This window comes from Misgurnus anguillicaudatus, chromosome 19, assembly GCF_027580225.2.
Source record: "Misgurnus anguillicaudatus chromosome 19, ASM2758022v2, whole genome shotgun sequence".
Lineage (NCBI taxonomy): Eukaryota > Metazoa > Chordata > Actinopteri > Cypriniformes > Cobitidae > Misgurnus > Misgurnus anguillicaudatus.
In genome coordinates, this window is record NC_073355.2 from 2,726,476 (window position 1) to 2,742,209 (window position 15,734).

General features: G+C 37.0%; 1 protein-coding gene across 5 annotated transcripts in view; it reads left to right on the top strand.

Moving 5' to 3' along the window:
- The window catches only part of bahcc1a (BAH domain and coiled-coil containing 1a), a 175,966-nt gene that overhangs the window by 105,411 nt on the left and 54,821 nt on the right, over positions 1–15,734 (top strand). For all 5 annotated transcript variants that reach the window (XM_055183741.2, XM_073856809.1, XM_073856808.1 and 2 more), the window contains 4 exons: positions 2,100–2,213; positions 9,953–10,070; positions 10,707–10,908; positions 12,217–12,414. In XM_055183741.2, coding sequence (XP_055039716.2) covers positions 2,100–2,213; positions 9,953–10,070; positions 10,707–10,908; positions 12,217–12,414 — 632 coding nt within the window. The remainder of the gene's footprint in view (positions 1–2,099; positions 2,214–9,952; positions 10,071–10,706; positions 10,909–12,216; positions 12,415–15,734) is intronic.

Sequence of the window (15,734 nt, forward strand, 5' to 3'; positions counted from 1 at the left end):
ACAAAACATGGAAACCAGAATGTGTGTGTGTGTGTGTGTGTGTGTGTTTGCGTGCAAAAAAGATTTTCTGTAAAAATCTTCTCTGCATCGGATTTATGAACATCATTTATTATGAACACAAAAACAACTTCAAATAAATTGAACAATGAAGCAAGAGTAGAGAATGGATGGAGAACTAAACAATCAAACTAACTTTTAGTGTGTATGTGTGCAGGTGTGTGTGTTCAGTATTTCCAGCAGGACCTGCAGCACACCACCCGGTGCTCTCCACAAGTGTGTCCACCACAACAGATGCACGTGCTGACATGTTTGTTCTTTGCACCAATTGCATGTTCCCCTCTTCACTCCTGAGCTGCTGGTGCCTGCTGGTGTCTGTGGATTTGTGTCTGGAGAGACAGCTGCAGGAGACTGAATCTCTCTCACCAGTTCAGTAGCAACTGGTGTGGAAGGGTGATGCTCTCTCCTCAATACGGACTACCGGCACATCCGGGAACTTGACTGTAAATTTCGTCATCGCCCCTTTTTGGGTGATAGAAAAGCAGCCCTTCCATTGGCTTCCATTCAAAATAGCGGAACAAAGCAACATTTTTACACAGGCGGCAGGTGTAAATAACTTATGAAATCACTCAGATTAAACATGTCGAGTATTTATCTGTCCACCCTGCCTGCCAAAGAGCCCGAAAGATACATTAACACATTTAATTTGGTCAATATAAAAACATGTCCCTTTCATTCTCACAGCGTCAAATTTGTGTAACAACGCCATCCAGTGATTGCTGGAAATATCGCTAAGCCAGTTAGTTGTATGACTCGACGGAAAAGTGCACTCATTACTCTAAATATAAAGACATAATTAATAAATACGAAGTAACTTTCAAATACGAAGTAAAATCATTCACTTGCTTCCCTGTTGACTCGATGAGGTACGAGTAAATGTCCGGGTAAGACACCTCTGGCCAATGGGCCAGTGGGCGTGAACCTGTTCAGAGACATTCTATGACGTTGCGCCGGTTGTGCGTATATTGCTGCAGAGATTTTCCCAGGTCTTCTAGGAAAGCCTTCTCCTAAACAGCTTTTCACCTCCCTCGTGCATGAGTTGCTGTCCCTCCAGACAAACTTGCAGAGAGCACCAAGTGATATGCTGCAAGTCCTGTTGGAATGACTAAACACTTATGTGTTCATAATAATGATGTTCATAAATCTAATGTCTAATGCAGAGAAGATTTTTACAGAATATCTCTTTTTCATGCACATACACACACATACGCACGCACATGACGCACACACACACACGCACGCACGCACACACACACACACACACACACAAATATGCTTTTATTATGGAGTTATACTCCATAAAACACAATGTAAAAGCCAGAATTAAGCTTTGTTTTTGCACAGGGCTACTAAAGGGTTAAAAGTGCCACATGGTGATCAACAGTAAAAATGACTAATTTGACCTCTTAGCAAAAGGAAAAAACACCAACATTCAAAAATGCATGATAAAAAGGTGTCATAGCTCTGCAATCAAAAATTTGGTTATAATGGAAGTCAATGGGGCAAAAACGGCCACTAACAATAAATGAGGGAGAAAAAAATCAAAACTGATGCCACACAAAAACCAAAAATGCCCCAAAGCCAACGTCCCCACCAATCCCCGGCATACCCAAGACCGCGAAAAGGGTTTTAAAAAATCCGGTTTACAATCACCTCCTACATTGAAAATCTGTCGTTTTGTGTGTGTTTTTCCCCAAATCAGTGACACCACCCACAAACTTGGCAATTAAAGAGCCAAAATCATTGAATTCTGCGAAGATTTGTCAGTTCTGATCAGTACTGAGGCTAATCAACAAATCCATGTATAAAAAATTTGGAAAAAATATTTATCCGATACATTTTTATAGCCGTTGAATTTAGTGGATGTTTTCATCCACTAACAACACGAAAGGTAGTAAATTTGAACAATGCACAAGGGTTAATAGTGCTTTTTGAAACTTGACAGTATCACTATGAACTGTTTTTTTAAATTAAAAAACACTAAAGAAAGAAATTTGGAACATCAATACATTGGCTATTTCTTAAACCATAATTTCTTTTAGGAAAGAAGAGAATCCTCGTAGTCCTGCACGTCGAGGTCCCGGCAGACCACGCAAACGAAAATTGGCTCCTGGCCTCAGTTCCGGAGTCCTTACAGAACCTCAGAAAAAACTCAAGTAAGTCACTGGTGGCCTGTTCTCTCACACACACACACACACACACACACACACACACACACACACACACACACACACACACACACACACACACACACACAGCCGATGACTCCTCAAACCATAAGGTTATGAGGGACTCATTTGACCTTGTGAGGAAGACCAGTTACACCCACTGATATATATAAACGACTGTATTGCGCAAAGAACGCTAATGTAACAGCGTGAGGTGAAGCCAGTGCAGAGTTCAAGCGGCCATCTTGGTAAACCCAACTGGCAGAGGGCGTCATTGACTTACATTCAAAATCATGATATAAATTAACCCGCTTTACAGCGTATCAGTCACACACAGTGGCGGTTCTACACGGAGGCCAAGGGTGGCCCGTGCCTCTGTAGACATGTCCCTGGCCACCCCTGTGGACACCCCGTGCTGACCAAATAAAAAAGTATACATTTATTTAGATTTTACACGCGAGCGCAAAAAGCGGAACTAATGCGATGCAACGTTCTACACGGCCAAATTAGAGCGCCGCACCCAACCACTGCAGATGCCTGCGGGTGCTGCTCGGCAAGTGTCTCAATTCGTTCCCAATCTCCCGATGTTGTGAATGTGTATGCAGGTTTGGGCACTGGTAAGGACTCTAGCTCACTTGACATTGGGACACGGACACTGTTCACTTATTCTCCTGTGACGTGGCTGCTTAAGCGCGTTGTCATCATTCACAGCTGTTACTCATTAACGAACGGCAAAACCAACATCTCGCTAACTTTTTAAATAGTACATAGTAAACTGTCTAGCAATGTGTGTTTATATTTAAACTAAAACAAACGTTTTCTTTATAAAGTTTGCATTTCATAAAGTTTATTGAGTAGGCTCCCGTGATTTTCTGTTGGAGGGCTTTAGAAAAGGTCACATGATTTCCGTAAGAGAACATAGTGATCATCGATGCTCACTGGTTTTTGCGTTGCATGGAATTTTTAGGTAACTAACGTTTGGCGTAAAGGCAGACTCCCTAATCACAGTGCCCTGACCAGGGGCGTAGCACAAGGTCCCGGGCCCTATGCATAGGCAGTCCTGATGCCCCCCCCCCATTTTTCCATTTTAGTTTTCTAATCACTACAAGAACAAACTGTATAATAATCAAACAAGACTTGATTCAGTCATATTTTATTTTGCTGAATGAACAAGACATTACATTTTTACATTACTTTTTATTATGATACATTACATTTATTTTTATTATGCTTTATTACATTAAGGCATAAATTAAATTTAAAATATGCCATTTCAGTTTTGTACATTAACAAAAAGCTCCATTTATAATAGAGTTTATAAAGACGAACAAAACTTGTGTCACTAGTCATTTTTATTTGGAGAAAAAAAGCAAAACGAAACAAATGCTATTTCCTAATTAAACTAAGGCCTAGTCCTGTCTTAAACTAATTCCTGTAACCACCCCTGTAATCTTTAAATATAATTTTTTGCCATTTTTTATGTGCCCCTCTAGTAAAACACTGGCCCCTCCTTGGCCCCCCTAGTGAAATTTGTCTAGAACCGCCACTGGTCACACAAGATTCATTTTTAGGATATGTGTACGTAAATTAATTGTTAATTCTGGTGTTATTTGCAATGTTTATGTTTTAATCGGGCAGAATAATGGAATTCTAAAAAAAAACGTTAAAGTGTGTCTGCTGCTTTCTGTTGATGACACGGGTATAAATAAAGTTTTGTTTGACATTCAGCTACATGGTCAGCATTATTTCTTTAAACAAGTTTACGTAACTTGTAAGTTCAGCTAACCTAATTACAAAACCAGCAAATTATTGCATGCACATACGGTACAAAGTATGATTATTTATTTAGATTTCAGAATGAGCATGTTTGTCATTAATACTAAATATGCTGCGGTCGGCCGCTGATCTGATACTGTAATTAAGATGAATGTATAATAACTGATTAAAAAGCAAAATGTACAATTTTCAGTAAATAATATACATGCTTAGGACGTTTGCGTTGTAATAATGTACAGGGTAACTTCAGATATAAAAACGAAGACTAGTAAAGTGATGTTTTATCATTGAAATCTGATAACGTCCATTGATTTGATAGAATGTTTGGGTATACCAATATGGCGACGCGGTGGCTTCACAATTGTGAAGTCATGCACAATCCAGTCATTTATATAGATCAGTGGTTACACCTTATCAATTTCAATTGGGTCAATTCCCTCTGTCTAAATTGTGTTACATGAATTTGGCAGCAAATAGCGGGTGATCATGTCCACATATACTGTATTCTGTCCAGTGTTTCTGTGGGCATGGCCTGAGTGTGTGAACTAGTACAGTATCTTAAATTTGTCAAAAAATATTGTGTGTGTGTGTGTGTGTGTGTGTGTGAGTGTCTGTTGATACACATACTTGTGTGCTAATGGCCTGAGGTCTTCAGCGGGCTGTAAATGTAATTGGAGCTCTGCAAATACTCCTCTGATCTTCTCCATTGCCAGGAATGTGACAGATTCCTGTTTGTTAACACGGGGGTCAATGTGGGCGAGAAGAAGAGGAGGTTACTTTACACACACCCAAATAAATGTTTATGTGTTTATGTTTGTCATATAAGCAGCCATCTGCCTTCTGAATGCCTGATTCTCTTCTGAATTCAGAGCTCATGCATGTAATTACACATTATTATAGCTATAATCAACTATATGTACTTACAAGTAAAAAGCCCATGCAATAGTGGACCATAGTGATGAGCAGGGGACAGTTTATTTCAGATAGTGATACAATGGTCATTTAATGTATATAACCGTGCTTAATGATTAGGGCTGCAACTAACAATTATTTTCACAATTGATTAATCTGACAAGAATTTTTTAACGAATCGACTAATCGGTTAAAAACATAAATTAACTTAATTAGATTTTTCACTCATTTTAACTAAAAAGGCAGTAAATTAGGTTATTCACGAAGTGTACTTTTAAAAGGGCAAAAGCCACACACTACTATAGAGATTTACTAATATAATCTTTGATTTTGAATTTTCAAGCCTTAAATTAAAAAAAAAAAAAAAACGTTTTTGCAGCTTTTAAATAGTTAAACATCTTTATGTCAAAATAATAATAAACCAAACAAATCAAGTCTTCAGGGATGTGCTGGTGAAGAAATATTGCCACAGATTAATAAACAAATTTTAATCTTTAACTTTAGACCTTTTTGGGGTTTTTTCACGGACACAGATTAGACTAGTCCTGGACCAAAACAAATGTAAGAGCTGTCCAAACTGAAAACAACTTGCACTGACATATCTTAAAATACATCAGTGCCCTTTGTTTTGCCTCAAAATGCACACCAGTAATGTTTTTTCTAAGGGATCTTTGTTAAAACTAGTTATATTTTCCTAGTCCTGGTTTAAACTAATCCCTGTCCGGAAAACCATTCCAAAAATAATTAACATTATTCATTATTATTAAAACAAATAAGTCATTATGATTTGAAAGTGATATACATATGTTGCTACAGTAATTAAAACCTGGATTTCCCCCTTACTTTAAAACAGATATATACAATTTAAGATTTATTTATAAAAACCCAACAACAATTACACAAATACAAACTCACTTATATTAAAGGAAATTAAACCTTTATTAACCAGTGTTCGTTTGCGCTTTTGTCATCTTCCATCATTGTCCTGTCAGGGTTGCCAGATCTGCAAAACAAACAAAACGAGCCCAATGGCCACTCAAAATGAGTCCAATAGCATCCCAATGATTATTCACAGCCCAAATACCAACAACTAATGAACCAAATCCTTCATCTCTAGCCAGCAGAAAAACATCAACCTGCGGAAATAGTTTAAAAGTAGTTTAATTCAGAAGTCAGCCGAAAGGCAGAGGACCTGGCAATGCTTCGGTCTGAGCAATGCTGCCTTGCCTTTAAAGAAGCTGGTTGCGCAGTGAGAAGAAGAAGATAAACCTGATCAACGTGCAGCTCGTGTTGTATGAAGAAACAGCGCCCAACTTTAATTATAAGCGCACAGTTCAAACTGTATGAATCCGACTGTGGTGCGGGAGCATGTGATGTCACAGACCAACTAATGACAAACAATTTAATTATTGATTATTTTGTCAATTTTATCTATTAGTTGTTGCAGCCCATTATTATATTCCTCTTCAAAGATGAGTGCTTCACAAAGGGTTAATTTTGAATTGTTGCCGATTGAGAGCGTTTAAATCAGTTACTTGTGAGCTACTATGCTGTCTATGTAGGGAGTGGAGAGCTCAGTAGGTTTTATATCGTTCATATACCAAGAACATGTAAGATAATCCTTTACTGTATGTAACCTTTAGTGAAGCTGCTCAGTCAAATGTAATTAAAACCTAAATATCTTTTGATTCTTATATCACTTAACACCAGACTGTAGGATTTGTGTTCTTCTGCTGTAGTTGTATGCTTTGTGATAGTGTGTTGTTATTACCCACTGAAAAAAATGATTCATTGAATTTAACCAATTTTTCCAAGGCAAGTGGCTGCAACCAATCTATCCAAGCTACATTTAAACAAAAGTTTTATATTTTATATTACGTTACTAATCTTTTTTGTTTAAATGTAGCTTAACCAAACCGACTGCAACCACTTACCTTAAAAAATTATTAAATTCAATGAATCATTTTTTTCAGTGCATTGAATAATGATCTGCTGTTAACAGATGGTTTTACTTGTTCATTGTGTTTCTTCTGAGATGATATGTAAAAGACATGTATGTGTCACATTGTGTATGTGCTGCTTTCCATTTAGTCTCATGTGATCGAGGGCATTGGGTCAGTAGGTAACACGTGTGTGTGTGTGTGTGTGTGTGTGTGTGTGTGTGTGTTTTTGTTTCTGTTTCTGTTTGTACTTGTTTTTCCTTGCCATTATTCAAGTGTGTGTAAGAGAGACAAAGATCAGTTGAATACGATGCCGTGGAGAATAGGGTGGGGTTGTGTCACGTCGTGTTTGTCACTTCATGTTTCGCCAGGGTTTGCCTTGCGGGGAACAACACTTCATTGTGCCCGGTGTTCCCCTGCCTGTCAATCATAGACACACATTTACACACATTCCTGTGCTAAGATACAGTATATACTCTCTCATTGGTTTCTGTTTTACTAGGCACATAAAATGTATAAATATTACATATGTGAGTGTAACATAACTGAGACCTCCAATAATTCTGCCTAGCTATGAAAGAGCTGTAACATTTTTCTCTGAAATATTAGTTGGCACATCAGCTCAAACCAAATCTCAATGAGATTTTTGCAAAGACAGCATCTGGAACGATGCAATGGCAGTATACGAAGCATTGGCAATACATGTGATGCTATAGCACTTGACTTCTATTAGAAGGATTGAAGGTAATCTTAAATTTGTGTTGTCTGTGGGTCGCCCACTTAGAACTGAAGACAGACATGCTGACTCGCTCAAATGGAAAACAACAGCGAGAGCTACGATATTCACTCACAACAAAATCATTGAACACAAACACAATGCCATCGACCTCTCTGTTGTAGCAGAAATCTTTCCTGGTAGTTCATGCTGGGCTTTTATTGGCATGAAGATCACTGTGTTCTTTCATTATATTTTTTCCTGATGCTTATCAGAAGAGAAGTGACTGAGCCTCATTCTCTCTCTGATCTCTTGTTTTATACCATGACTGCCTGAGCTTTACAGATGTTTTATTTCTATGGCCGTTTCTCAGTAACTAAAAAAACAAAAAGTTTGAACTTGCATCCTTTGTACGGGACATTAAACATAGACCTGATATAATGCAAATGAAACAGCAGAGTACTTGAGGTCGTCATTTACTCGTGGAGCCCTAGCTATTCTTATTTTAATGTATTTTTGCAATGAAATAAAATGTTACATAAAACCTGTGTGTTTTCGTTTTGAACATATAAAAGTATGTGGATCAGGCGACACCTGCCTATGCTGATTAGCTATAAATAATGTATTTGATACAAGATGAAATAAAATGAAAAACACAACCACTTATTATAAAAGTACAGCAATAATAAAAAAAACATTTGTACAACATGAAATAAACACAAGGAAAAATCAAGTTAAAAGTACAAAGGCAGTGATTAGTACAGTGTTAAAATTAGATAGAAAATATAGACGTTTTCAGCAGTAACAACATAAATAAATGTCTTTCGTGGAACATAACTTCCAGTAAACTCCACAAACAATCACTAACAACAAAGTCCTTTTAGAGTACATTATTTCTGGTAAGAAGCAAAATAAACAACAAGTAGATTACCTGAGTTTAAATCAGCTAAAGCGTATCAAAAACTACACTGAGCTAACGTTACTGTGTAAAATGTGCACTATATAATCTATACAATCTTAAATACAGATCGGTTTTCAAACCTCCCTTCATATAGCGGTAATCCATGATCGCCATCTTCTCTCATGTTTAGGAAACCAAAACATTTGCTATTTTATGCAAGTCAAACAAGTTAGACAATAAAACAAACTAAGATCGGAAACTAAATTCTGCCCAGACCCTTAACCGCGACAACATGTGTGCACCTAATGAAAGCATCTATATGTGATTTAAGTTATGAAAGTTAAAACGATAATAAGTAATAACAGACTTCAAACGAAGAAGAAAAATAAATAAATAAGACCAAAAAACTGCCAGTTAGAAATATCCAAAGCGAATATTACATGTTTGACATCAGACAGCAAGATATCAGAAGGTCTTGCAGAGGTAAGGCTGCCCTCAGCGTGTACATGAGCGCTGTCCGTCCTCAAATTGCCTGTAAATTTGTAAATAGGTGCTATCTTTATTAACTGACCACAGATTTATAGTTTATACATCTATGTTCTCACCTAAACAGCTCTTAAAACTATCCTTTATGACACAGAACAAATAATACTTTAAATATTATGCAGGGTTTCTGCTCTATTGCAGTTGATGCGAAATGCCTTTTGGGAAACTTGGTTGTAAGTCCTTATGCATTCTTGATAAAAGAGGCGGATCAAAACACATCCGGGTATTTAATGTGAACCTGAAATCCGAACAGCGCTTGGGCCCCGACTGATGACCTTTCACAAATTCACAAGAACACAAGTACAGACAAGAATGCACATTGAGTAAAAGAGCTTATGTTTTTGAGTGAATCTTTTAGGTGAATGTATAATTTTATTCTGTGACAGTTTTTTCTGCCTTTTAAAGAGGACTTTTGTTATTTTGATTATTATTATTGTTTTTACTTTACAAAAATGCCAAACACAAGAAACGTCTATAACAAACATAAAAAAGCGGCTGTCGTGTTCCGCACGTAACTTCCGGTAAACTCCACTAAGAATAAATAACAACAAAGTTCTTTAAACGTAGTTTATTTATATAACAAGCAAAATAAACAACATGTAGATTACATAGGAAACCAAAACATCTGTTATTTTCGACGAGGCATTTGTTCAAGAGATCAGTTTAGCAACTAGTCAGACCATTAAAAAAAATGAAACCAGAAGTAAAGTTCGGATCCAGATGTGTATCGCGTCAGCGCACTTGCATCCGATGAAACCGTCTATATATTTGAAATATATAGTAAAATGATGCCTCCTGCTTTTTAATTTTGAAATCTATTTGAACAAATTCAATGGCTAAATAAATCTGAAGGAATCAGTTTGATATTTGATTTGCTGGATCTCTATCACTAAATCAGTATGATAATGAATTACCTTTGCTCTTAATTGATTGACAGATTAACGGGGGCGGGGTTAAGTCCTCTGACAGAGGAGCACCGGGCATGTGGAGATTCTCCGAAACAGAAAAAGAAGAAATTGTCCAGTCAAGGGTTTGGCGGTCTAAGTTCCACACAGGTCAGTATCTCTAAAGATGATCCCATATCTGCCCTTTAAATCATGTTAACTAGCAGGTTTAATGAAAGAAATAGTTCACACTTAAATTAAAATGACTCATTACGCAATTTCATGCTGTTCCAAACAAACATGCTGCTACCTTAATAAATACACACACAATAAATAAATAATGGCTTTTAAGTCAGGTTCACATAAATCGTTTCCATACAATAATAGGTCATAGTGACGTAAACGTCAGTTTCATGAACAGGTTTTGAATTATTCCAGGACTAGGCCTGTTATACTAGTTATATTAGGACATTTAACTACTGTAGTTAAGTAGTTTTAACAAACATACCTTAAAAAACAACTGGTGTGTATCTTAAAACAAAACAATGGCACTGATATATGTTAAGATATGTCAGTGCAAGATGTTTTTAAATGAAGGCAGATCAATCTTTGGTCTGGGACTAGGATAAGCCTGTCTGGGAAATTACCCTTAAGATGCCCTACAAAAGTAAAAAATGTAGTCCATATAATAAGTTTAGTTGTTTTTTGGAGCTTGATAGCTGCAGAGATGTGCTTCTCTGTACTGTATTTGTGTTATTTTTGTTGGGAGGTTTGATGTTTTGTTTCTTTGCTCTCTGCTCCTCTCAGATGAAGTCCCAGTGCTGTCGAAAGATCAGTCTCCATGATCAACACATAACACAGTTAAAGCAGAAGGCTTCAGGTGCACAAGCTTTGTCTAGACCTTCATCACAGGACAGAGAGTCTTCCTCAGTGTCTAAGAGCCTGTACTCCAAACGGACATACTCCAAACCCAGCACAGCCAATGAGTCGGAGACCTTAAGTGATACAGGTAAAAATAAATCACACTGAAGTATGCAACCATTATAGGCACTCACTTTTGAAAGTGATAAGTTGAGCTAAATGACATGGGACTAATCAGACTAGATATCTGTGTCCTTAAATCAATGGAAGCAGACGATGCCACAGAAGTTTGCCTTAATAATCTGTGGTGCTTGGGGGTTTAACCTGTGTGATGGTCAGAAATTCCCATAGCTCAACTGGTCGAGCCTCTTGTTTAAGGTGACAGGTTCGATCTCAGGGAACACACATACTAATAAAAATGTTGACTACACTGTAAGTCACTTATCCAGACTGTCTGCCAAATGTGTAAATGTTTTGTAAATTAAATATAAATTTGTAAATGTAAATACTAAATATTTAAAAACAGTGGATAAGGTACCATGTAAAAAAATAACACATAACACATAAATGAACCTGCATTTTGATTGGTGGTGACGCTCAAATGTCATGACAATACACGCAGCATGAGATTACCCTCATGAGTTTTTTTACTCCAGCTAGAGGGCGTTCACTACTATAAGTTATAATAAACTGATTGCACAAACCATCTATATCAGGGGTCTTCGACTACTCTACTTCGAGGGCCAGATTTTAAAAATGTAAAATTTTTACCTTTTATATATTTTTTTACTTTGACCTATTATATATTATGTTGTTTTTGTTACTTTTTGTTATAGGTCATATATTAAAAAATGCATTTAAAAAAAATAAATTAAACTTGTGTTTAACTTACATAAATTGTTACATTTCAAGTATTCACAACATATAGCCAGTTTTCTCCTGATGACTAAAACTGCACTTCATGTTTTTTCAAGTGTTACTGATAAAGTTTAACAGAACATGATTTATAATTTTGACTTTGCACACAGTGTTTTGATTGGGACATACATCACTTCTGGTCAAGGTGTCACATGCGGTGAAATCCCACAAGTTTTTATGCATCCAAAGTTCAAATTGTATCAGAAAATTATGCACCCGCAGATGATTATCACTTCACGCACCCCCTTTCCAATTCTCCTTCCGGTTTATCGGCCATTTGTCATATATAGTGGAAATGTAAAAATAACCACGCTGATTTTAAATCAGACAAAGATGACCAGCGGGTCGTATAAAGATGACCCACGGGCCGCCAGTTGACTAGCCCTGATATACATCTTATACATCTTTACATGGGATTTTGGGTCTCTCTTATACTCCTTTTTTACATGAATTGTTTGTCAGTTCCAGCAACTCCATTAAAATAACATTGAAATTGAAATAAGTAAACTGAGAGTGATAGTGTCTGTCTCTTTTTAAGCTACCAGTGGTGACAGTGGGCCACAGGAGTCCTGGAAGAGGCTCAAACCAGCAGCGGTTAAAAAGGGAAGGAAGAAAAGTGCTGGAAATGCAGCAGGTTTGCAGCAGTCACAACAGGGCAGAACCTTGCAGGACAGAAGACCGGAACTGGACGAGGACAGGGACACGTCTCCACCCGAGAGCGAGTCCTCTGAACAAGGTGAGTGTCAGGCAGATTGTCCCAAGTGAGAAAATAGCTTGGTGATGTGGCACAATTCTTTACAGCTTGGTCTACTTTGCTTTTTCTTTATTTAATAGAGTTTTTTTACAACCACTTTGCTACTATTTTCAGAACCTTGATTTCAATTTTCATAACTCTAGACACAAAACTCCCAACCAATTATCAAAATTCACAATTTTCAAAACTATAAGCCCTTTCTCCATATTGTTTGGATTCAATACACAGAAAACTTAGATCACTTGTTCATTCAACAAACATCACCTGTATAATATGACACAACTTAACATCAAAGTACTACTATTTCAAAAGGCAATTCACACATCACATTTCAAATGAGTGTCTATTCATTTCCTTACAATGATCTAACTATCAATTGATACAACTGCTCAGAATGATAAGTAATGGTTGCATTACACTTAATAGTTGGATGGAAACAGACAAACAATCTTCCATGTTGACTAAAAATCATGAAAGTTTCAAGATAACGAGATTCATTGTCACCAATATAGTTTATAGATGCAGGCCCTTCCCAGCTAGCAAAAAGTCGTCTATTGGACGTTGAGTAGACGTAAACCTTCAACATCTAATTTTGGTCCATTGAAGGTTGAAAATGAAAATTGAAAAGACGTCATATTCGTCCATCTTTTCAACATTCAAAACAGGTCGATCTTCAACGTCTAATTTTGGTCCATTGAAGGTTGAAAATGAAAATTGAAAAGACGTCATATTCGTCCATCTTTTCAACATTCAAATCAGGTCGATCTTCAACGTCTAATTTTGGTCCATTGAAGGTTGAAAATGAAAATTGAAAAGACGTCATATTCGTCCATCTTTTCAACGTTCAAATCAGGTCGACCTTCAACGTCTAATTTTGGTTCATATTTGTCCATCTTTTCAATGTTGAAAACAGGACCACATTAACATACCAAATAACATTTTATAAAATGAAACAAAGTTTTAAAGGGTTATAAGAACTTTAATAAAACAGCACATTTTAAATAGTGCAAACAGTCAAGTAACCAACAGATTTCACAGTCTGCAATAAACAGGTCGGTCCAGTAACAACACAGAGTGCAATAAACATATACCAACACAGATTTCAGAGTGCAGTAAACATAGGTCAGTCCAATGAGCCAGGGGTTTTCAAAGCTGTCCTGTAGGACCACCAGCACTGCACAACCTGCATGTCTCCCTCATTAGACACACCTGGTTTAAATTTTCAGCTCATTAGTAGAGACTGCAAGACTTGAACTGGGTGTGTAAGGTAACTGAATGAGGTGTGTCACAAAAGGGAAACATGCAAAATGTGCAGTACTAGTGGTCCTCCAGGACAGCTTTGAAAATCCCTGCTATGAGCAGTCCAGAGCTTTCTGTAATCTGGCGGTTGGTTGGGCTTCTCTCTGTGATGATGGGTGGAAGATTCGCACCACATTCACACACCTCTTCACTTCTTCTTCTTTCCGTTTTATGGCGGTTGGCAACTACCTTTAATGGTGCATTACCGCCACCTGGTGGGGTGGGGTAATTATAGCATGAATCCTCATTGCACCTCAATCGCAGTTTCATATTTTTTATAACTTTGACGTAATATGTAAAACTCTTTACATTTACTTAAGATAATTGTAGAAATAAGTGAAGAGTCCATGATAAATCCAAACCAGCCTTATTTATTACATAAACATCTGTAGTGTATATTCAATTTACAGCTTTCACAGCCACAGGCAACAAACCAAAACTAAACACTTCAACCCGGCAGGGGAATATAAAACAGCGCCAACAGGACTCATGCGCACTTCCATAAGTATGGTGTCTCTCAGTGTCTATAGAGTACGCAAGCGCAATCATTAACAAGAATGATCTACAATAATAATAAACATGGTTTGGTAATTTGTTTTCTCCATTGTTTTAGCATGTATAACAGATTATCAGGCTGTCTTAGATTATGAGTTGAAAACATGGTCAGTTGAAAACACAGTCAAACAGTCCAGCCAAAACTACTTAGTTGAAATCAAGTCGTAAACCAGTCCAAGGCGGACCGACTTATTTTCAACCATATTTCAACGTTGAAAGACCGTAATTGTTTACTGGTAGATTATGAGTTGAAAACATGGTCAGTTGAAAACACGTAGTCAAACAGTCCAGCCAAAACTACTTAGTTGAAATCACGTCGTAAACCAGTCCAAGGCGGACCGACTTATTTTCAACCATATTTCAAAGTTGAAAGACCGTAATTGTTTACTGGGTTGTAATTGCTTGTCCAATTCTGCCAACTGGTTACTGATGATTGAGTGCACATTGTGTGATGATGTGACCTACTGTATGTTGTGATTGTACTGTAGTGTTTTGCATCAATATATTACAAACTTTGTTCAATGATTTCACTGTCTGTACTGTACTATTCTCTCTACTGCTGCAGTACTTTTACAGAGATGTATTTTCTTGGGCTGTAACGATTCATCGTGTGTCCCATTAAAAATGCCTGTCTGAAATCGATTCTGAATCGCAAGGCTACGATTCTGTGTTTCATGCACAGCGTGTACTACGGCATTTGGTCAGTAGGAAGTCCTTATCAACTAAAATCATTATGAGTCCGAGTCGTTTATAACGTGCATTTAAAAAAGCAACACTCCTTAAATAAAAATCATTCAAAATATTCTTTATTATTATGAAAATACCTGAAACAATTTGAAGAACAGCGATATAAATATTCCTGCAGACATTTCCTGGAGTAGCATTTGTAACACTGCTTCTTCTGTGGCACAAAGGGAGTTTCTGCACGAGAGTGCCCCCTGGCTTTGGGATGTGCCAGGATTTCACCGTAACTCATTAAAATTCATTCATTGAGAAAACGCGCATTTGCACGATTAATCATTACAGCCACTGTACATGTAGTACAATAATGAAACCTGTATCACCTATTTTGTTCTACAATATTTAATGACACAGTGAAACTATCGGTTGCTTGTGTGGGGGTGATATATAGTTATGTTTCAATGGTATTTAAAAGTAAATTTGTGTTTTGAACCAATGATTGTGCAAGTGCAAGATTTTTTTAAAGATGTGAATGCACAATGCAATGTTTTGAACATTAGACAGCCTGTGTTAAAAGTGATAACCATTTGGAGTTTTGTATCTAGAGTTGTGAAAAAGGACATCAATGTTCTGAAAATAGTAGCAAGGTGATTGTAAAAAACCGTGATTGTAAAGTAACTCATCATATGGAGTACAAATGTTGACATTTTAAAATGATGGCATTTTAAAAGATATCCAATTTTTTTTCAAGATGTTGTTTTACTGCA